The sequence below is a fragment of the Myodes glareolus genome, chromosome 12, assembly GCF_982192425.1.
Source record: "Myodes glareolus chromosome 12, mMyoGla1.1, whole genome shotgun sequence".
Lineage (NCBI taxonomy): Eukaryota > Metazoa > Chordata > Mammalia > Rodentia > Cricetidae > Myodes > Myodes glareolus.
Genome location: NC_142037.1, coordinates 21493149 through 21517322, shown reverse-complemented (window position 1 = coordinate 21517322; position 24174 = coordinate 21493149). Strand labels below are relative to the sequence as shown.

The following is a 24174-nucleotide window of genomic DNA, read 5'->3' as shown; positions in this document are numbered from 1 at the left end:
TTCTACAACTCAGGATTTTTTATTTTGTTCAGACAGGTTCTCGGTTAAGTTTCCAACTCATATGTAGCCAAACATGTCCTTGAGCTTCTTCCTTGCCTCCTTTTCTTCACTTTGGTCAGTGTATTCACTGTACAAAGCAATGCACAGTAAGCTCTCCTGCTTCCATGCTGTGACTGCAGCTGACTCCCCATCTCCAAGAGTATCCAATTCATTTTAGTTGCATAGTAATGAATTGTTAGGAAAGGGTGCATGCTATGGGTAGGCATGGCTGACCCTGAACTAGAGTTAGCCAGGAGCCACCATAGCCCAGCTTGAATCTGTTTTTTTCAAAGACTACTCAAAAGACTAGTAGAAAATTTCAAGTTCAAAAGCTTTTAATTAAATAGTTCTCATATGTACTGTTCCACACTGTGGAAATAAACTATGCAGAACATCGAACATTCGAACAATGGCACAAACACATATAGACTATGTATTTATAAAGGCCCTGTTGTCCTTACCAGGCAACAAACAGGCCTAAATTGCAAGTTTATAGGGGAAACTATATTTGAACATTTCAGATGCGCCAGGATTCCACACTGTTTCAAAGACAGATCTGGTCTCAGTCCTCAGGTCAGTGCAGCTGCACTCTGTATGCACCTATTAACAACTTGACCTAAAAAGAAAATGAGTGTTAGTACACATGAAAGCTCCCACCTTGTAAGAATATTGAGTTGCTATTTTTAGTTAAAAAGTGACTGTATTAAAAAAAAAATCCAGCTTCCTTTCATATGGAGATCGTGCCTAGCCATAATGGCAGATTAGTACTCAAGTCAGAACTGGAATGTTCTGCAGGGATGCCCTCAGAGAGCCAACATCCCTGCCCTAGATTCGTCTGGACCCTGAGCACTGACAACCTGAGCAGTTACCCTAAATATGAAGCAAAGATTTTCACCTTGGCAAAGGGTGATTCCGTCAACCTTATAAACAACTTATTGGGGCCGGCGACAGGGCTGAACGAGTAAACAAAGTGACTATCCTAGAGGGAAAGAGAAAATAAAGTCAGACTCACATCTCTGACATCTGCAAACCCTAGAACCTTTTACAGTGGAAACCAGTAAACTGAGGGTTTTTTCTTTCTTTTTACGTTTTGGGACAGGATTTCCCTGTGTAGCCCAGACTGGCCTCAGACTTGATGGCTCAGCTTCTGGTTAGGGTTGTTTGCTTTTTTAAATGTGCTGAATGTGGTGTCAAAAATTTTATCACCTTCTGCCTTAATGCCATGAAACATGACCTCTCACTGATCAGGCTGGCCAGCCAATCACTTGGCATCTGTCCTCACCCACTGTGACATGCAGGTACACAAATGTTCTTACCCACTCAAGTCTCCCACATCCCACCCTCAAGTTTGGCAAAATGTAAAATTTTAAGTTAGGAGTGATGGTGCACATATGTGACATGACACCAGAATTAAGCAATCATGTAAAAGAGTATCAGGAATTGAAGGTTTGTTGGTAGCTTGATTTCAACCAAAGCAAACCGAAACACACCAAAAGGCATTCCTTTATGTCAAAAGAACTATACATTAGGTAGCAGGCATAAACAGAACCATTTTATTCTGGCCTCATGTAAAAGGTCTCAGGACTAAGAATTTATTCTCAGAATATTGGTTCTAGGACCATATATATATTAGTGGCATTAAAGTGAATTTAAGTACTTAGAAACAAAATTTTGATAATTTTCTGTTATAAAAATTGGGAGTTGTCCGAGTGTCACTATTATGAAAATGAACATCTTTTGTATGTATGCGCATCTGTGTGTATGTACGGTGTGCACACCCATACCAAGGCACTTAAAGCACCAAGAGATATTAAAGACTTTAAGAAAACGTAAAGTCACATGACTTGATCACAATTTTCAATTAACTACAAAAAATCTTACCAGAAAAACAGGAAGTTGAAATTTATCATTTAAAACTACAGCTTGTACGCTGCATGGTCCACAGAGCCGAGCAATAACGTCTTTACCCAAAAAGTTTGCATGGAAAATAAAGAGCAGGACACCAGAGCCTGAAGAAGGATGAGTAGAAAAGATTATCAGTGTGGGTGAGGTCATCCCTGCCGACAGTAGAAGGTCCCCGGTAGGTCCTCCTGCCACTCATACAGAAGCCTGAGAAGACTCCTACTCTAAACACCTGCACTTTATCCTACAGTTTTCAAACCACAGAACTTGACTTCTTGTCCAAGCAACCACCAGGGAAGAGACGTTCGTGGTTTTTTTTTGTGTGTGTGTGTTTTTTTTTTCCTACTGAAATTAGTATTTCGTGTGCATGTGTCTCTGCAGCTGCTGCCTGCAGAGACCAGGAGGAGATTCAGAAACCCTGGAATTGAAGTTAGAGGTGTGAGCTGTCATGTGGTTGCTAGAAGCTGAACCCAGGTCCTCTGCAAGAGAAGCAACCACTCTCAACTGCTCTGGCTTCAGTTACTATGTCTTCACAACAAAAAAACTTACATAGTTTGACATCAATGTAGTTAGGACAACCTATGCGAGCTGGATCTCTCCTATCGTGTGGGCTCCCAGAATCAAGTATAAGCCATTAGGCTTGGTGTGCAAGCATCTCTATATGTAACATGCACAACACTCCAAGTCTTATCCCCAACACTACAAAAAAAACAAACTTGGGGGAACCAGCAAGATGGTTTAGGAGATGGAAATGCATGTAACCTAATTAACCAGTTCACTGGTTAAAGTTTTCAGGAATCAAAATCCTCTCCAGGAGTATAAAGTTTTACTTCACTTACATTATCATTAAAGAGTTTTTGTTTTGGTGGTACATGGAAATGAACCGAGGGACTTGTGAAAGCTAAGCTGTATCCTATTCTTAGAAAGCATGGAGTGCCATAAAATTTTTTTCAGAAGAATAGTAAGATTTCTGGTTCATGCAAGTAAGGAAAAGCAAAGCAAAAAATAATTATGTAGGTGTTGTTGGTTCAGATCTATCAGGGCCATTTACAGCAGCATAAGGTGGAAATAAGACATGTCCATTGATGTCAATTGATAAGTTAACAAAATGAGTGTGTGCGTATCTATCTATCATCCATCTATATCTACCTACCTACCTATGGTAACATCAAGCCAAATGCCCCTTCCCTTCAATGCACACCGCCTAGGTGTGCACTGGGTATTGTGTGCTCTAAGCCCAATACTTAGGCCAAGGAAGGAGAACTGTCAGGAGTAAGACAAGTCTAGGCTACATAGAGAAAGCCTATCTCTAAATACAAAACTAAACCAAATTCATTAGCCAATGAGGCAGCAATTGGCTGTCTTTGACTTATGGTATAATAAATACTACACAGGATTTCAAGTAGTACAGGATAGATTCAAATTCACTACTGTCCAAATAGATAAACTTGCCTCTTCGCCTCCTGAGTGCTGGGATTATTGGGATATGCCACTAAACCCAGTTTATGTTATGCTGGGGACCAAGCTCAGGTATTTTGCACAATAAGCAAACACCCTGCCAAGGCGCCTCACAAGGGCTAAGGTGGCTGGAGAGACAGCCAAGTGAGTAAAGGCACCTGCTGCCAAACCTGACCACGTTTTCACTCCCAAAGAACCCGCACGATGAAAGGAGAGAACCAATTCCCCAGAACTGTTCTCACTTGCACACGCATTCTGGTATTAGCACACCCACATACAAACAAAAATGTAATGAACAAGGAAGCTGGAGATATGGCTCATCAGTTGAGAGCACTGGGTGCTCTTCCAGAGGGCCCGGGTTCAGTTCCCAGCACCCACATGGCAGCTCACAACTGTCTGTAACTCCAGTTCCAGGGGACCAGACACGCATGGCAGAACAGTGAAGAACATAAATTTAAAAAAAAGGAAGGAAGGAAAGATGGTGTTTGTGTGCGACAGTTAAAGGACACTTACCCACCATGCCTGACCACAAGTCCCACCCTAGGATCCCATGCACCATGGCACGAATGCACGCTTGCACACATGTGCACAAATATGTGTAACTTAAAAGTGTCCTAGGATAACACCTGAATAATAAATACATGTGCAAAAATCTGTTTTAGTTCCTAGAAGTCTTCAAATGCATGTCTTCATAAATACATTATGATGTAGTTTATATCAATGCTTAAAAAAAATCCAAAACTTTTTATTCTCTGCAATCACTCACATAGCACATGTTTGGAGGCCAGCAAGAGGACAACTTTGGGAGTTGATTCTCTCTACCATGTGGAATTTAGGGATCAAATTCAGGTCATCAGGCTTGGGGGCATAAGCCGGCGCCCTATTTCCCACTTAAAGGGAGAGATAAGGTGATCTGCCCTCCCTTGAATGTGCCGTGGTACAAACGTGGAAGACAGAGGCTAGCCCTTAGGAATAGGTTCTCTTCTACTACGTGGATTCTGGTGATTGAACTTGGGTCGGCCCTTCTGCTTTATTTATCCTTTCACAACTTCATATTTTCATCTAATATACTCTGCTCATATTCTATCCATCATTACCCTCTTTTCCCCTCCCCACCAAGCAAACTGCTTCTTCTCAAAAGGTCCTCCTCCATTTTTTTTGCTTTCGCGAGATGGGGTCTCTTTATGTAACAGTTCTGGCTGTTATGGAACTCGTGCTGTAGATCAAGCTGACCTCAAACTCAGAGATGCACCTGCTTCTGAGTGTTGGGATTAAAGGCACCGTTGCTGAACTATTTTGTTTTTGATGGCCACTATATTTAGTTAAGGTTGCCTACATGAGCATGGCTGGGTTATTCACTTAATCAAGGGCAATTACTAGCAGCTCCCCTACTGAGGAGTATGATTCTCTAGGCATCATTAACTGCTTATAGCTCTGTCATTAATTCCAATGGGAGGGGAGACAGGACTCATTGTTGACACACAATCCCCATGTTTTTTTTTGTTTTTTTTTTTAGTTAAGCCAGATGATGGTTCATGTCTATAATCCTAGCTCTCAGAAGGCCAAGACAGGAGTATTGGAACAAGCCTATTAAAAAATAAACAAGCAAAACCCAAGTCAGGCATGGTAGGGCATATCTTTAATCCCAGCACACAGGAGGTTGAGGCAAGTGGATCTCTTGAGTTTAAGGCTATCTTGATTACATAGCAAGTTCCAGGCCGACAAGTACTACACAGTGAGACCCTGTCTCATAAGCACAATAAAAACAACAGAAAAAAGAAAACAAGGGAAACCCAGTAGACAAAATTTAGGAGGAAAAAAAAAGGTTCTAGGCATAGCATTGTGAAGTTAACTTTTAGTTAGACTTAATAAACAATTAAACAGTTATCAAGAACCAACTCCTACCATTTGAAAGAGGACTCCGGTGGGTAGGTAAAGTGGGATGGAGAGGCCTCCTGCCAGAGCAGCTCTGCCAGCTATCACAGTGGGTTCTGCTAAAAAGTTCCTTTAAAGTAAAGGTCTACTTAGGAATAAACTCATCTTTACAAACTATAGCTTCAAACACTCAAGTTTGAAGGGGAGCATATACTTACCTTCTGGTATGTTTTGAGGAGGCTTGTAATTGAAATCTGTTGAGAAATCTGGTCCCTCGCAGAGTCGATGACAAGCTATTGGGAAAACAGCTTCCAACAAAGTAAGGCGAGATTCAAAGTAATCTCTGATTGTTTCTTCTGCAACTCTTGAAAGACTAGTGAGAAAAGACAGAGACTGCTAATAGTTGGGTATGGTGACTCAGAACTCAGATATATGCCATGAGTTTGAGGTCACCCTGGGCTAGAGTGAGACCCTATCTTAACTGTTAATGTAGGTATACTGAATTATTACACTGTACCACACAAATTAACTATTAACTAATTAAACTCCAGCTACCTTGATCATTACACTTTGTATACTATATCACTTTAACATTGTATCCCACTGTAAAATTCAAGTTTAAAATACATACATTAGGGGTTGCAGATGTAGCTCAGTGTGAAACCCAGGGTAAGATCACTAGCGCCACATAAGCCAGGTGTGATGGTATGCATCTATAGTCCTGGTACTTAGGAGGAAGTCAAGGAAGGTCAGAAGCCATCCTCCATCCTCAGCTACAGTGAGTCTGAAACTAGACTAGAATACATAAGATCCTGCCTTCCCTTTACCCCTCTGCAGAAGGAAACCACCAAAGGATGTATTCATGATGTATAATGCCCATAAAGCTTTCCCACTAACTTTGCTTCTTCACTTTTATTTTTTTGGGACAGGGCTTCTCTGTACATCCTTAGCTGTCCTGGAACTCACTGTAGAACAGCCTGGCCCTGAACTCAGAGATCTGTCTGTCTCTGTCTCCTGAGTGCTGGGATTAAAGTCGTGAGCCACCACAACTCAGCTTTACTTTTTTAACTTTTTAATTTTATTTTTTTGTAGTACCGAGGTGCTGGCTAAAACAAGTGCTTTACCACTAAGCTACACCGCTAGCCCTGACTTCACTTTTACAAACTGCTTCTCTGATTTTGTGTTGTGTGCTTGCTTGTGTGTGAAGTGGTTAGGCCAGAGGACAATGCTGTCTCATCCTTTACTGCTCTGAAGCAGCTTGCTCTCTGAACCTAGGGCTCACTATCCAGTTAGGCTGGCAGCCAGAGACCCCAGCAGCCTCTTGTCTCCACTGTCTCACAGTGCAGGTGAGGGGTGTGAAGGGAACCACGTGGGAGTGCAGCGAGCACTCTTACTCCGCTACCTACATCTCCAGCCTCTCCTCAAACACACTCTGTAGACGACGGAGCGCTTCAACTGGGAATCCTTATACTTTAGCTGCCTGAATATCTGGATTATACCTGAACCACACAGCCCAGCAGAACCTTTGTGAGAAGGAACAACAACTCTGGCCCCACGCAGTTCTCCTCTCATGACAGTGCCTTTAAATTTCCTTTTCATCAAACAGGAGTTGCACAAGGGCAACTTTTACTCAGTCTTCTCCATAATACTGGCCTTTGAGACTGTCTGGGACAAAATTCACTTTGCAATTGACTGATGTATGAATGAAAAACTAGAAATGAGAGTCCCTCAGTCCTGAGCAAAGGAAGATGGCTGGGCACCTCCCTGACAGGTTCTCTGCATTTACCCATATGTTCAGAAAAAAATTAAAAAAACAAACAAAAAGCAGCGGGTGGAGTGGGGATGAACTGGCCTCCAGGGATTCTTTATGGGAAACAGGCTGTCAAGTATACACACTAGGTCAAGATGCAACTCAGTCCCTTGCCTAGAATTTAGTTTACTTTTTGTTTAGAATATTTGGTGCCTAGTTTTCAAGCTCAGAAGGCAATGGGCTGTTTTTTTTCCAGGCTGTCTCACCAGGAACCAGGGTGAAAACGAAGCAGTGTTTTGGCAAGCATTGCCAAAAAATTTTGGTTTTAGGTGGTACTAGGAATGGAACCATAGGCTTTAGCATATGCTAGGCAAAAGCTCACAGAATCACCACTCAGCCCATCAAAAGAATTCTTCACTGATAAAGACATAAACTTGAAACAAAATATGGTTCCAAATGCACTTGAAAAATAATGCACTTGGGTAGAGAGCTGTTGAGAAGACACAGATGTCAACTTCTAGTCTCCACATGCACACTCCTCCCTCTCTAACACATGTGCACATGAAGATGTTAGTCAAATTAAGAGTAGACAACTTTTTTGAGAAAGAAAGAGTCTTACATAGTCAAGTCTGGCCATGAACCAACTATGTGGGCAAAAACTCTTCTTGCCCTAACCTCCTAAATGCATTTTACCGAGCTACAGCTCCATTCCTAGATTTACCATCTTAAGAAAATGGTCCCAGGGATTTCTAAGATTTTAGTAACCTGCACAAATATGCACCTAATAAATATGCCAATTATGAAATGCATGATCTACTGAGGAGAGAAATCCAAGAGGATTATCTTTTTTAAACATTTTTCTACACAAACTATTCCAAAAATGATATCCTCAACATTATCTCACTCTGACTTAACCATGGCACATTCTCCTGACACTTACGTTTCCAAATGGCTCTTCAGCAGTTCGTACACAAGCACATTGTTACACTGTTTTGCAAAGTACAATGCACTATTTTGGTGCTTTGACAAAATATTGCAGTCAGCTCCACATTCAATCACCAGGCGCACAATGTCTGAATTTCCTCTTTTACATGCCTAGATCAGAAAAGAAGAGTGGCAATTTTTCATTTTAAGCCAGCGTAACTTCAGTTGGGGTGGGTAGTTTTCTCCACACACTTCTGGCAGCTCTTTTTCAAGAGGGCAAAGCATAATACAGGAAAGGGAAGAAAGACAGCTGCAGCCAGGTCTTAACCAGCATTAGTAACAGGACAGCACAGAAGAAGTAAACTATAGGTTTCAGCAAGGAGAAGCAGTCAGTCCCCAGGACAAATGTCCTGATTCTCTAGATTTCCATCTACAATCCCACCCCAGCTGCTGCTTGCCTCTGGCTGCCAGAGCTCCTAACTCAGGAAAATCAGCTGACACCTGCAAATTCTACCCCTAAAAACACTGGAGAACTGCTCACATGATCCCTGTCACTATTTAGGTTCAGACTAATATTATTTCAGTTACGCCAGGAACCTTCCTACATGTCTCTCTTGAATCCCTCTCCCTCCCAAACCAAGCCGGTCCTGTGCCCTCAGGAACACCCCCAATCCTGATGATCCTGTAGAATACTGTACTCCCCCTTCCTGTGTTCTTTCTTCTACTGAGATGCAAGTGTCTGCTATCTAGTAGTTTCTCAGTAAGACAGTACTCTGAAGACTAAAGACACAAGCTCAGACTCCCAAATAAAAGGACTATGTATACCACCCAAATCAGGTTTAGGAGGGGCTCACAAAGCAATGACCAAGTCCTTAAGGGTCTGGTAGGAGGCCCAAGAGAAATAAAGAACCCAGGTTATTAGAACACAGGATAAGCCTGGGGTTGTACTACAATCCGACTCATTACTCATACCTGACAGAGTGGAATGTGATACTGTAGACAAATCCCTACTTAGAACACAGCTTATGCAAAAATACACCTCAGGAAAGAGAAGACAGTCACCTAGGGACACCTGGTTCCACTGAGTCCTAACAAAACTAGGAGCCAGAGACCGGGAGCTACTGCAGAGGAAGGAGCCACTCTGGACCAAGGTCAGTGAGGTACACACAACCTACCACTCAAAGAAGGGCACAAGCAGGGTGGCTGGCAGCAGCAGGAAGACTCAACAATCTTCAACTCAAAATTTATCTGCAAGCCACAATTTCAAAGGGTGTGGACTCACCAAATACAAAATAATAAGAGCACATCATAGTCCTTTCCTCTTCCCAGGCTTCTAACCCTGTGAAGATGGGTGTTGGGCAACCTTTTATGTGACTACAGGGATCCTGGTTGTATTCCCAATTTCTGCTAGATTCAGCTGAATGTGTATGTGGTGCGGGAGAATTATCTGTATTCTGTCAATCATTTATTTTAATAAAACGCTGATTGGCCAGCCAGGAAGTATAGGTGGGTCAACCAGACAGGAAGTAGAGGCGGGGCGATGAGAACAGGAGTATTCCAGGAAGGAGGAAGTCTCTCCGCCACTCCTGAGCAGACCACCGAAGAGGCAGCATGTAACTTGCCCAGCTGAGAAAGGTACTGAGCTGTATGGCTAACATAGATTAGAATAATGGGTTAAGATAAGTCATAAGAACTAATAAGTAGTCTGACCTAATGAGCCAATCAGTTTATAACCTAATGTAGACTCTGTGTTATTTTCTTTGGGAATTGCTGGCTGTGGGGTACTGGGCAGGACAGAAACCCCAACAAGCCAGCCCCTCATGTTACATGTATGGACTTCTGATGTCATTTTTCTTAACTGGCACTGGACATAATAATTGCTTCTAGGAAAAACCTAGCTTAGCAGACAAACTCTTCCTTCTGTCTTGTCCGGAGACCACAAAAGACACCTATCTATAAATCTCTAATAAATTAAACTCTGTGCAATCCTGGCTCTATCTGCCTCTCAACACCATCTGCTTCTAGCAGAGTTCTCAATCACTGAAACACCCACAGTTCCTTCCATTCCCGACTAGTGCTGATACATTTCTTTTGCTGACTCAATGCCTACCACCTTCACCCCATGACTGTTGCTGGGTCCTTTAGACTGAGCTTCTTCCAGTACATTACTGACCCCACCATATTCTACCGCTCTGCTGAATTCCAGGGACTACCCTGTTCTATGCTTCTCCCAGTCTGCAGTGCCAACATGAGTACCCAGGTCAAACAAACTAAGACTTACTTTCATGAGCGCAGTCTCTCCATTGCTTTGCTGGACATTTACAAAAGCTCCAGCTTCCAAAAGAATAGCCACAGTGGTTAAAAAATTCTATTAAAAAGACAAAAAACAAATTTAATTCCAAGAATTCTTTAAAGTACACTGTCAGTATACCTAGGAACTGTACTCATAAATTACCACCCAGTTAAGTTGTATTCTAAATCTGATTACAAAGTACTGCTAATGTCAAAATTTAATTCACATGTCACAGACCCACTGAAGTCACACAGTAAGGCTATGTTATGACGATTATTTAACTACAAAAACAGATTCTCAGTGTCCCTTCATGCAGTCAGGTCTCAAACCTTCTCAGCAGCATGAATGAGGGCTGTAGTCCCGTTTTTCTGGCGCCCATTCACTTTTGCACCTTTGGTGATAAGGAGCCTCAGCAGGTCGTCCTGTCCTCCTGCTGCAGCCAACATCAGCAGGGTCATCCCGCTAGAATCCTGCGAGTTTGTTAAGGAGAAACCACATATTCTATAATCAGAAACATTTTACACACAAGTCTCTGCTGTCAAGATATTTCAATGAGAAATCACTTAAGTACATTAATTTAAGCATCCACTTAGGTAAGGTTGCTTACTAAAATATTCTATAAATCATCAGAAACTAATCATCTTCAGGATTTCTGTATGTGTGTTCAGAGGGGGAGATGTACATGTGCATATGTTCAAACATGCATAAAGGCCACTGTTTTCCTCAAAGGCTTGCCACCTTAATGCCTGTATATCTCTGTGGGGTTATGCGCATGTCAGAAGGCATCAGATCTCCTGGAGCTGTCGTTACAGGCTATGTGAGCCATCCAACATGTGTGCTGAGAACTCTGCAAGTATACACTTAAGTCACTGAGCTATCTCTCCAGCCCCCTCTCCACCTTATTTATTTTTTACTGAAACAGGGTTTCTTGATATAGATATGAATAATTTGCATTGATATGAATCTTGGTTCACTAATTTAAGGTCAATTTTGTTATATGCATATTTCTAATCTTGATTAAGGTGTTGTGATTGTGTAGTTCATTTAAAAATGTAATGTATAATTAGGAAATATAGGTTGTTAATGGATAATCATCAATAATAGTCAAGCTTGTAGTCATGTTAGTTAGATTTTCTAGATATATAGAGATATATTTCAGTAAGATAGGCATTCTTCATATATTTCAAAGACTACAGAATATGGCATCTAATGTTTTAATAACTTAGGGCTTTTCCTGACAATGAGACATGTCTGCTCCTGGCAGCACCAATCTACTTCAAGAGGAAGATGGGCATCAAAGAGGCTCCTTATGGAGTTGGTTAGCCATTTCGACAAGAAACTGCTCTTGCCTGGACTGTTGTATAAACTGGACATGAAAAACCCGCAGAGAGAGAACTGCTGAACCTAAAGGTGAGATGATCCTTTGGGGTTTCTGTTTCACGAAAGAGTCTGTGAGACATTCTGCAGGACACAAAAGAAAGTGACTGAACTGTCTTCGAAGTTTTCTGCTTCATGGAAAAGTCTGCTGGATACTATGGGCCTGTAAGCTGAAGATGGATGCCCCAACGGTACAGAATAACTTCGGGTGACTGTCCAGGCAACAAGATGTCTCTGTAATTTCTAGAGTTTTGGAAGCTGCTTACAAAGTACTCTCTGTTAACTTAGGTAATATTATATCCTTCTGGAGCCTTTGATGGAGTTGAAGAATAGATATAGTTTTCCATTGTTATGATAAAAGATAAAATAGATATAAATATTGTAACTGTAATTCTTGCTTGATAACTGTTTTGTTATATGTAATTTTACTATGTTAAAGTTAAAGCCTTCCTTTTTGTTTAAACAGAAAAAGGGAAAATGGTGTAGGAGGTCTTTCAGTATTTGTGTTGCTTTCATTGGTTAATCAATAAAGAAACTGCTTGGCCTGATAGGGCAGAACTTAGGTGGGAGAAGACAGAACTGTATTCTGGGAGGAAGAAAGCAGCAGATAGAGCTGAGCCGCCATGAAGCTGTCAGGTCAGACATGCTGAATCTTTCCCTGTAAGCCACGACTTCGTGGTGACATACAGATTATTAGAAATGGGTTGAATCAAGATTTGAGAGTTAGCCAATAAGAGGCTAGAGCTTATGGGCCAAGCAGTAATTTAATTAATACAAGTTCTGTGTGGTTATTTCAAGGGTTAGGCTAGCCAGGCCACGGCTTGCTCCGCCTTACTACAGTTTCTCATCAAATTCAAGCCTCACTAATTCAGCTACATGGACTGGTTGGCAAGCCCAAGGGCTATAACTATCTCTGCCTCCCAGATAGGTGCTGCTGACCCAGCTCTTTATATACATGTGTCAGGAACCCAAACTCCATGCAAGCGCTTTTCTGAGTGAGCCATATCCCAGCCCTATAATTTTAAAAATGTGTGTGTGTGTGTGTGTGATGTGTATGACATGTGTGGGCATAAGGACTGTACATAAGTGGAGATCAAGAGGTCAAACTAGGCCCTTGCCTTTTACCTTGTTAAAAGCAAGATCTTCCACTGACTCTGGACTGACAGCGGGGGAACCAGCATAAGATCAAACTAGGCCATCTGAATGTGGGTGGCATTTGTGTGGTTTGGGCAGTCTGTGGGGCCACTGGCAGCGGGACCAGGATTTATCCCTAGTGCACGAACTGGCTTTTCAGAGTCTATTTGCTATGGAGGGATTCCTTGCCCAGCCTCAATATGGCGGCAGGAGAGGGGGAGCCTTGATCCTGCCTCAAAGTGATATGCCAGACTTTGTTGATTCCCCATGGCAGGAAGCCTCACTCTCTCTGAGGATTGGATGGGGGTGGGATGGAGGGACCGGGAGGAAGGAAGGGAGTGGAAACTGTGACTGATACGTAAAATGAGAAAAGATTGTTAAAAAAAAAAAAAAGGCAAAGTCGATTCTTGTGCACTACTACATACAGCAGAATTTCTCCTGTCTCTACTTCCTATTCTGCCTTAGGAGCACTGGGATCACAGATGCAAGCTACTGAGCCTGGCTTTATATGGATTCTGGAGATCAAACTTGGGTCCTCACACTTGATGGCAAGCCTTTTATACATTAATGTCTCCCTAGCTCTTAGAATTAAGAAAGATAAAGGCTGCTGTCAGACATGGTGATGTACCTTAACCCCAATACTCAAGGCAGAGGCAAATGGATCTCTCTGAGATTCAGGCCTGTGAGGGATGTACAGTGAGATCCTGCTCCAAAAATAAATAAATAAATAAATGAATTAATAAATAAAATAAATAAATAGGAGGGAGCAGGAAGAAGGAAGGGATTGGGAAATGGATTCGGCCAGCAAAATGAGAAGATAGTTTTTTAATTTAAAAATTAATTTTTAAATTTAAAAAAAATTAAAAATAAAATAAAATAAATGTTGCCATTAAATTGCATAGCCACCCTATATAAGGAAGCAAGTATGGTGGCTCATGTAACTTTGAAGGCAAAGGCAGAAGGATTTCTGCAAATTTGTAGCCAACCTGAAATATATAAACATTTAATTTTAGGGCAGCCAGGGCCAAAGGAGGAAAAAATAAAGGGGTTGAAGAGAAGACTCAGTGAGCACTTGTTGCTCTTACAGAAGACTTATTTCAATTCCCAGCATCTACATTGCAGCTCACAACCATCTGACTCCTCCTGTGGCCTCTGCAGCTCCTACATGCACATGATGCACAGACATACACTTAGGCACACACACTGAAACTAATTAATGTCTGCAGGGATGGTTCAGCAGGTAAGTGTACTGGCTGCTCTTTCTGAGGTCTTGAGTTCAATTCCCAGCACCCACACAGCAGCTAGCAACTATCTATAACTGTTGTCCAGGGGATCTGATATCCTCTTTTGGTGAACAGGCAAAACATCCATATACATAAAAACACATATACATACACATATATATAAATATTTTCAAAAATTAAATAAATTTGCTATAATAAATTCTATATCAAATTTTCTTGATATAAAATGAATGGCAAATTTTGAGGAAGATGCTCAGTTCTCTACCTATAAAATCCAAAGCACTATTTAAAATGATTAGAGAAAAAATTTCATTAGTGAGTGTCGTAAGCATAATCTAAACACTCCGGAGGTAAAGGTAAGAGGATCAGGTGTTGGTCGTCGGTTATACAAGGCCTGTTTACATGGCCCTGGCTTAAAAAAAAAAAAAAAAAAAAAAAACTTTAATTGATTGAAGGCGTCAGGCAGTGGTGGCACTCACCTTTAATCCCAGCATTTGGGAGGAAGAGGCAGGTGGATTTCTATGAGTTTGAGGTCAGCCTGGTCTACAAATGAGTTACAGGACATAGAGAGTTACATAGAGAAACCCTGTCTCAAAAAACAACAAAAAACAAAGAACAAAAAAAGGGACTGAGGGTAACCTATACTTCTACCAACGGATTGAAAAATTTAAAAAAGATCCCCCCCCCAAAAAGTCAATAAAAAAGGTTAATGAAAGATTTTAAAAATTAAAAAACATATCTTTAAAGAAAAAAAACTATGAGAATATAATCATATAATCTTTGTCTAGAGATGAGACACTTAAAAAGTTATAAAATAATATATCAAAAAGGGTGATGGTGGCACATGCCTTTAATCCCAGCACTCAGGAGGCAGAGGTAGGCAGATCTCTGTGAGTTCGAGACCAGCCTGGTCTACAGAACTAGTTCCACGACAGGATCCAAAGCTACAGAGAAACCCTGCCTCGAAAAACAAAAACAAAACAAAACAAAAACTTAAATAATGTACTACTTAAACCAGCCATTTTAGAGAAATGGAATTTCAGGAATTCTAATGTACATTTCCACGGTCTATAGAGTGATCAACCTTTAAAATGTGAACATGTATGTACTTTTCTAGGAAAATAACTGAACTGTGCGAGAACTACTTTCTATGCTTCTTTGTAAGACCAAGACACGCCCCCCCACGAAGAAAGTACCTCTTGATCCAAGTTGTATTCCTCATTTGAGTTCAGTGCAACCTTCACAGCAATATAATCTCCATTTTTCACAGCATCCCTCAACAAATCTATGACGAAAAGGAAGGTGCATTAGATCTTATGAATCTAGATTTGTGCAACTGTCAAATAATTTGCAAATCACTCACTACTTGGAATCATATTTGTTGTGGTAAAAGTCTCATCTTCCCCATTAAGGTGCTTTTGAAAATCTTCTAATTTCATCCACTCCAACTGCAGGTCCATACCCAAACTCAAAATCTGTTGCCTGCCATCTGGAATACAGAAATACAGAAAGCATCATTAGCATATAACCCTATGGAGTACTATTTTTAAAAAAACCCTATAAAGCCATAAACCTGATTATTAAACTTGTCACATTTCAAACAAACTTTTATTTATACTACATTTATATGTAGTCTCAGCTGTCCTGGAACTCAGAGATCTGTGTGCCTCTGCCTCCCAAGTGCTGGAATTAAAGGCGCACAGCACCACAGCCTGGATTAAATTTTTTTTTTTCCTTTAAAAATGAGCTCACAAGTTAGTGGAATTTCATGTTTGTTCATACATTCCTTGTTTTGGTTAACTCACACTCACTCCTTCTGCCCTCTCCCTGCCCCACACCTCAGTTTACCCCTTAGCTCACAGTGCTCCTGTGTCTTTTCATACCACACATGCTCTACTATACCTCTTGTATTCTACCTGAATTGCAAAGTCACAGGATCCCAAGCAGCATCTTTAAGATTTCACCACCCCCATCACTCCACTATCTACTCCAACTGTTTTCACGTCAGTTTTCTCCCTTTTTAATTTTATTTCACCTGTATTCTTCTATCTTTTCCTGAAATGTAGCCATCCACTAAGGGCCTGTTTCTACTTCGCTAACTTCTACATGTGCCCTATAATAAACTTCCAAAAAGCTTTGAAGCTAGGGCTCTCATTATGAAAGAGAACATGTAGCATTGTCTTCTGGGGGCTATATGACTTCACCCAGTGTATTTTTTTCTAGTTCAGCCTATTTACAAATTTCATTCTAAAATGTGGATGTACCACATTTTCATTATCCCTTCAACAGTTGATGGACATCTAGGTTGATTCCACTTCCTAGCTACCATGAATTGAGAGGCAAGGAACACAGATGTGCAAATATATCTGTTAGACATAAAATCCTTTGGGTATACACCCAACTGGGTAAAATGGTAGGCATATCTAGTTCCAGTTTTTACATGCTGTGCAAGCACTCTACCAACTAAGCTATAGCCCAGGTTTCTTACAAGTTTTCCTATTTGGCCATTCTTTTTAGATACACATTGCTTCTAACCATTTACAAAAGGTCAGTCTTTATGTATAAACTAGTCTGTATGCAAATGCAAACAATGTTATGATGCTTCCCTTCCTGTAAATCATATGCTCTTACAGGGCAGGCAATAAGGTCCCATATCTCAGTATCTACTGACAGTCTACTCCTATAGCTAATGGTCCTCAGGCTCCTGAACACTAGAAGACACATATTCAACCCTTACACTGTAGCACATACCTGATCGGTATACACGTTACTTTAATAAAATAAAAACCAGAGCAGACTGGTGGCTCACACCTAGAATCCCAGCCTTGAGAACTGAGGCGGTAAGGCTATCTATGGTAAGCATAACTTGGACTTCAGTGTGAGAATGTCTCAAGAAACAATAAAACACAGCTAGCCAGGTATGGTGGTGCATGTTTGTAATCCCAACATTCAGGAGGCAGAAGTAGGATTGTCACAGGTTTGAGGCTAAACTAGTTCTACAAAGTAAATCAGAGCAACACAGCAAGACCTTGTCTTCAAGGAAAAAAAAAAAAGGCAGTGTGGTGGTGGTGCATACCTTTAATCCTAGCGCTCGGGCAAAGGCAGGCGGATATTTGTTAGTTCAAGGCTGGGCTGATCTACAGATGGAGTTCCAGAACAGCTAAGAATACAAAGAGAAACCCTGTCTCTTTTTTTTGGATTTTCAAGACAGGGTTTCTCTGTAGCTTTTGGTGTCTGTCCTGGAACTAGCCCTTATAGACCAGGCTGGCCTCAAACTCAGAGATCCGCCTGCCTCTGCCTCCCAGTGCTGGGATTAAGGCATGCGCCACCACCACCCAGCAAGAAACCCTGTCTTGAAAAACAAAACGCAGCCTACCACTACTGCCCAGTTTCTATGGCAAACTAGAGGGGCTACTGGGATTAAAGGTGTGTGTCACCACCGCCTGGTTTGTAAGGTGTGTGAAAGTGTGGTGGCCGCCCCTGGTTGTCTTTGCTGTGTCTGTGTGTCTTTCTATGTGTTTCTGTCAGTTCTGTTTCCCTGGATTGACTGGTGGCTTTCTCTGATTTGAGAACCCCTGGCTAAAGACTTGTGCTCCATCCTGTTGGGGATGGACCTGGACCTGACTCCTTTTGACTCTGCCAGGTCACCCAGAAACAACAACAAATCTCCACCTGTCACACTGCAGGAGCAGAACTCTGTTTTGTAGCTTATCTCCTGCTCAAGGTCAGGGTTGGTCCCTGTGTGGAGGTGGGAGGGGCTGGGCTTCTCATCACAAAAAAAAAAAAAGTACATCCTTATTTAGTTTGAAATGGGACAGTTTTTTTTTTCTAAACATGAAAGTGTGTGTGTGCTGAGAGAAACAATAAATGGGACCTCCTGAAACTGAAAAGCTTCTGTAAAGCAAAGGACACGGTCAACAAAACGACAACCTACAGAATGGGAAAAGATCTTCACTAACCCCACATCAGACAGGGCTGATCTCCAAAATATACAAAGAACTCAAGAAATTAGACACCAAAAGATCACATAATTCAATTAAAAAAATGGAATACAGACCTAAACAGAGAACTCTCAACAGAGGAATCTAAAATGGCTGAAAGATACTTAAGGAAATGTTCAATATCCTTAGTCATCAGAGAAATGCAAATCAAAACAACTCTGAGATTCCATCTTACACCTGTAAGAATGGCCAGGATCAAAAACACCGAGGACAACTTATGCTGGAGAGGTTGTGGGGAAAAGGGACCACTTCTGCATTGCTGGTGGGAATGCAAGCTGGTACAACCCCTTTGGATGTCAGTGTGGTGATTTCTCAGAAAATTAGGAAACAATCTTCCTCAAGACCCAGTAATACCACTTTTGGGTATATATCCAAAGGATGCTCAATCGTGTCACAAGGACATGTGCTCAACTATGTTCATAGCAGCTTTGTTTATCATAGCCAGAACCTGGAAACAACCTAAATGCCCCTTGATCAAAGAATGGATAAGGAAAATGTGGTACATTTACACAATGGAGTACTACAGAGCAGAAAAAAATAATGACAGCTTGAATTTTGCAGGAAAATGGATGGAGCTAGAAAACATTATTTTGAGTGAGGTAACCCAGACACAGAAAGACAATTATCACATGTACTCACTTATAGGTGGTTTTTAAACATAAAACAAGAAAGCCAGCCTACAAACCACAATCCCAGAGAACTTAGACAACAATGTGGACACTAAGAGAGACTTACATAGATCTCACCTACATGGGAAGTAGAAAGTATAAAAAGACAAGATCTCCTGAGTAAATTGGGAACATGGTGACCTTGGGGAAGAATTGAAGGGGGGAGGAGAGAGGCAGGGAGGGGAGAAGAGAAAAATGTAGAGCTCAATAAATATCAATAAAAAGAAATAAAAAAAAATTAAGCCGGAGGCCTGGCAGTGGTGGTACACCCCTTTAATCCCATCACTCGGGAGGCAGAGGCAGGCTCATCTCTGTGAGTTTGAGGCCAGCCTGGTCTACAAGAGCTAATTCTAGGACAGGCACCAAAAGCTACAGAGAAACTCTGTCTCGCAAAAAAAAAAAAAAAAAAAAAAAAAAAAAGCTGGACCTTCCTCAAAGCAATGTGCCTTACCCTCTCTGAGGAGTGGATGGGGAAGGAGGGAGGAGGTGAAGGGAATGGAGTGGGAACTGGGATTGATGTAAAATGAAAAGATAGTTTTTCTTTAACAAAAATAAAAACATTAAGCTGGAAAATAGAAAATATTTGATGCATTTAGATATCAAAGAATGACCTGAGTCTTCAATATTAGAAGATATTCAGGAGATCCAAATAAAATCCTTATTCTGAGAGAAAAGTATGGGGCACAACTAAAAAAGTCACTCTATTGAACAATGCCAAGCAAACTCACCAGAATTCTCATCCGTTTGGCATACACTGTCTGAAACTTCCTGATCCCCTTCTGCAGCAATGTATGCCCAAGTGTCGGTCTCATCTCTAGTATTTCTTCTTTCTTTAAGTAAACACTTGTCCTTGGTTTTATGATCATCCATAGTTTTATAATCCAACGGTATTTCTTCTCTTTTCCAATTATTCTCAACATCGTTTTTGTCTTCTGTTTTTTTAAATAAATCGAATGCACTTCTGATTTCCTTAAATGCTAGTGCCAAAATTAAAGCCAATGGTTAACTGTGAGTTGCGAATTTGTTACAATCAAAAGAAAAAAATCTGTATTCAATTTGAGTGAATGTATTTTCTGTAGTTATTATGAATACTTGCCTTAGTTATAAAGCAAAGTAAGATTTACAGTCAGAAAATCATTTTAACTAGTCTTTTTGCTGGCTGCTCAGTACCCAGAAAGCTATGACAAAGGTATACTCAAATTTGCTTGAGTGACTTATATCCTTCCTTCCTGCATATGGGGGGGGGGCAGGCGGGTGAAGAAGACCGCTTAAAAGAAATCCCACACTAGCTCAGAATTGAGAATAATAGAGGGTTATTTATTTAGGGGTAAACTCACAAGTCACAATCCTCTGCTTGAACAAAGAACAGCAACCGAAACCCACATCCAGAAAAGAGCCCTGACGCGCACTTTACACGGCATAAGTAATATAAGAAGACACGCCCAGTGGGCGGGTAACTTAACAGCTACTGGCGGCAGCCAGTACAGCACCTCCCTTTTGTTTAAATAAGAGAGTTCTAAGCCTAATACAAAATCATATACAATAAGGACAACTATATCAAGCAAGAAACATTAATAAATGTTTCAATAATTATCCTATACTAATGAGTTTAAGTCTTGTATAATCAATAACTTGGTTAGGAATTCCTACAGCAGGCAGGGGATTCCCTGTACAAACTGGACACACTCTATCATACCAGACCTCTAATTAATTAATTAATTTTTAAAGGCAGGGTTTCTCTGAAGCTTTGGAGCTTGTTCTGGAACTAGTTCTGTAGACCTCAAACCCAGAAACCTGCCTGTGTCTGCGTCCCAAGTGCTGGGGCTAAAGGTGTGCACCAAGACCTCTCCTGCAAGACCCTTCATCTTTTATGCCAATTTCAAGGGCATTTTTTTTGCCTTAAATAAAACTCTCTACTTCATGTTTGTGGACTAATGAGTCTGGTTTCCAATATTCCTGTTAGTATAAACCTATGTAATCAATACTTACAATAGCCCTTCCAAATTATCTACTGCTTTCATATTTTTTCTACCCCACCCCCATGCCCACTTTGGTACTCAGGAGAGAACTCAGGACCTTTGAATGCTAAGCACACTCACCACTGATCTACCCAGTTTTCCTTCCATTTCTGTTTTAGTTCAAAGCTGGTAGAATTTGGTGGCATTATCAGGCGCATGGTCAGTGTTCTTACACCATGCACTTTTCCCCATTTAGCACCAACTTCTACACGGCTCCAGGACAGGCATACAAGAGCTGATGCCTTTGCCAGGAGGAAAGGTGGGGTGAGCTACGGTTGCTGAGATTTCCTTTGTCACAATCATGGAAGACTGACTAGTTCAGAACACATGAGCAGCAGCATTCACCTGGACATCTTGTTCAGATATTAATTTGATAGTATTTTGAATCCCCAACAAATCTCTAAAAAGTGGTGTTTCCTGTATTGTTCAAAATAGATGCAGTCCTTACTGTTACTTTATATATGAGCCACTAAGGTAACAGCATTAATACTGCCATGTCTTGAGTCTAGACCTAAGATAAAATCTGCTTTTACAATTGGAGATGCAGACAACCTCTAGCCTGGGATGAAAGGGGGAATTAAAAGTGTGTGTGGCTGGCCAGGTGTGGTAATGTAGCCCTTTAATCCCAGTTGCAGAGGCTGATAGGCAGGGCTCTGAGTTTGAGGTTAACCTTGAAAGAAGCAAAACATGTGAAATCAGGAGAGCTGAAGAGATGGCATAAGGTGCAAGAAGGCCTGTGTACAATCATGAGACCTGAGTTCACATCTCCCAGCTTTAAAAAAAAAAACAAAAAACAAAAAACAAACCTGGGTATGCTGTGTCTGAAACTCTAGAACTATGTGGGGTGTGGATAAGTCGATTGCTGGGGCTGGCTGACTGGCAACTCACCCCATTCTCAGTGAAAGGGAGACCCTGGTAGGAGAGGTGGAGGGATGCAACAGTAACCCCATGTCCTCCTCAGCCTGTGAGTGCATGGGGCAAACACCACAGACCTGCCTATACCACAGACATACACACCAAATACTAGAGAAATCCCCAATACCCCCCAAATTAAATTTGAGTACCAATATTAATCTACAAATAGAAAATTTCATTCTTAATTTCTTAACAGGACACAAAAACACTGGAACACTAAAAATATGTCACAAAATTATTTTCAGACTGTATATAATGTACATATAAAACCAAATTTGGATTTAGATTTGGGTTCATTCATAAGAAATCTATTTATATGTACATATAAATATCACTGAACTAGAATGAAGAATCAGGAACTTTTTTTGCTCCAAATATTTCAGAGAAGGGACACTCAACCTTTAAAATAAAAAAAGGGTTTTTCAATATAGTTTCAGCTATCCTGGAACTCACTCTGTAGACTGGGCTGGTCTTGAATTCAGAGATCTGCCTGCCTCTGCCTCCCAAATGCTGGGATTAAAGGCGTGCGCCACCACTGCCCGGCTCTAAACTAAGTTATAAAATGGAGTATAAAGCTCTAAATTCCCCAAAGAACAAAATTTTATAACATTACAGGGTAGAAAAGAGATAATCTTCAGGGTAAACTAAGTTCTTTATATAGAAGATGAAACAGAGATATGGCTATGCAGTTAAGAGTATTTATTGCCCTTGCAAAGGACCCCATGGATTCCCAGCACTGACATAGTGGCTCACAATCATCCATAACTCCAGTTCCAAGAGATCCAGTGCCCTCTTATAACACTCAAGGATTCCTGCTTTCACATGTGCGCGCGCACACACACACACACACATACACCCAGACACACACATACATATAAAATCAGTAATTGAATGTATGTATGTATTTTGAGACCGTTTCCTGGCTGTCCTGGAACTCACTCTGTAAACCAGGCTGACCTCAAACTCATGGAGATCCACCTGCCTCTGTCTCCCGAGTGCTGAGATTAAAGATGTGCACTACTACCACCCAGCTCAATAATTTCTTAAACAATGCAATGAACATAAAAATTTTTATACTTACATTTTATGCCCTTTAGCTCTTTTCGGTATTTTTCTTCTTTGTCCAAATCATACCTTTTCTGGTTTTTTTCTTTGGGTTCATTTTTTTGGGGCTCCTAAAAAAAGACGAATACAAAATCCAAAACAATAATACATAAAAAGTTGATACTGTATATTTGCAAATCAAAATAGTCAAGCATCCATGTCTGCCTACAAGTCCTTAAGCACACAGCTGCTGATTATTCAATTTTTCTTCCACTCCTCCTCCAATCAAGATTATCCTTCTGACATAGCCTAAACAAAATGAAACTCAAAACCCAATATTCACTGCCCCGTTTTCTTTTAAGAATTTATTATTTCAAATGTTTGAGCATGACAAAGTGATGCAAATCTTTAATCCCAGCATTAGGGAGGCAGGGACATATCTACATAAACTCAAGACCAGCTTGGTCTATGCAGTGAGACCTTGTCTCAAACAAATTAAAAAACAAAACACTTGAATATGATCAAAATTTACTATACACATGTATGAGAATGCTATTGTGAAATGCATTCTTTTTTTTTTAAAGATTTATTTATTAAGCATACAATGTACTGCTGGCAAGGAAGGCACCAGGTCTCATTACATTACAGATGGTTGTGAGCCACCATGTGGTTGCTGGGAATTGAACTCGGAACCTCTGGAAGAGCAGCTAGTGCCCTTACCCTCTGAGCCATCTCTCCAGACCCCAGTGAAATGCATTCTTTTGTATAATAAAAACTAAACTGCTACAAAATTAACTATAAAAACCTTCCTCTTGGGGTTGCAGTGATGGTTCGGAGGTTAAGAGCAGTTGGTGTTTTTTTAAGGGACCTGGGAGCCCAGTGGTGGTGGCATAGCACTTGGGAGGCAGAGGCAGGTGGATCTCTGTGAGTTCAAGGACAGCCTGGTCTACCGAGTGAGTTCCAGGACAGTCATGACTGTCCCACAAAGAAACCCTGTCTCAGAAAACCAAAATAAATAAATAAAGGCTGAGCTCAGTTCCCAGCACCCGTGAGTAACTCCAGTTCCGGGGTCTGATGTGCTTTCCTTGACTTTGAAGACACATACACGATGCAGACAAAATATTCATACCAATAGATCTTTAAAAAAGTAACAAAAACACAAACTTTCATTAAGCAATCATAACTATTTCATTTTTCTACATTCCTCTGTATCCTTGCAAGCATTACAGACAATGCTCTTGCTTTTATTTACATTGTACATGTGTTTTTTTGTTTTTTCTCTATCATATTTTCTGAAGTTTTCCTTCTGATACGCTGACCTTATTTCAATCGACTATTACAGTCCCCATGTTGATACACTAGTATTTTCTGAATCATTTTCCCCAAGGCTAAACAAACTTACTAATTTTTCACTAAGGATAATATTACCACAAACAATTCTTGCAATGTAGTTTCAGGGTTTCTCAAATTCCCAATCCCTGTTTCAGCTTTCCAAGTTCTCAGATGTAGCTATGTGCCTGTAAACAGGACCT

At 40.8% G+C, this 24174-nt stretch overlaps 1 protein-coding gene across 2 annotated transcripts in view; it reads right to left on the bottom strand.

Moving 5' to 3' along the window:
• Positions 1-356: 356 nt before the first annotated feature.
• Positions 357-24174, bottom strand: part of Mphosph8 (M-phase phosphoprotein 8) — a 35111-nt gene continuing 11293 nt past the window's right edge. Inside the window, exons 4-14 of one of the 2 annotated variants that reach the window (XM_048442005.3) lie at positions 22680-22773; positions 19394-19642; positions 15360-15485; positions 15193-15281; positions 10571-10711; positions 10230-10316; positions 7965-8119; positions 5493-5647; positions 1921-2048; positions 935-1018; positions 357-655 (exon numbers count right to left, since the gene is read on the bottom strand). In XM_048442005.3, the coding sequence (XP_048297962.2) occupies positions 614-655; positions 935-1018; positions 1921-2048; positions 5493-5647; positions 7965-8119; positions 10230-10316; positions 10571-10711; positions 15193-15281; positions 15360-15485; positions 19394-19642; positions 22680-22773 (1350 nt within the window). In that variant the 3' untranslated portion in view covers positions 357-613. The other variant, XM_085698559.2, reaches the window with a different exon arrangement.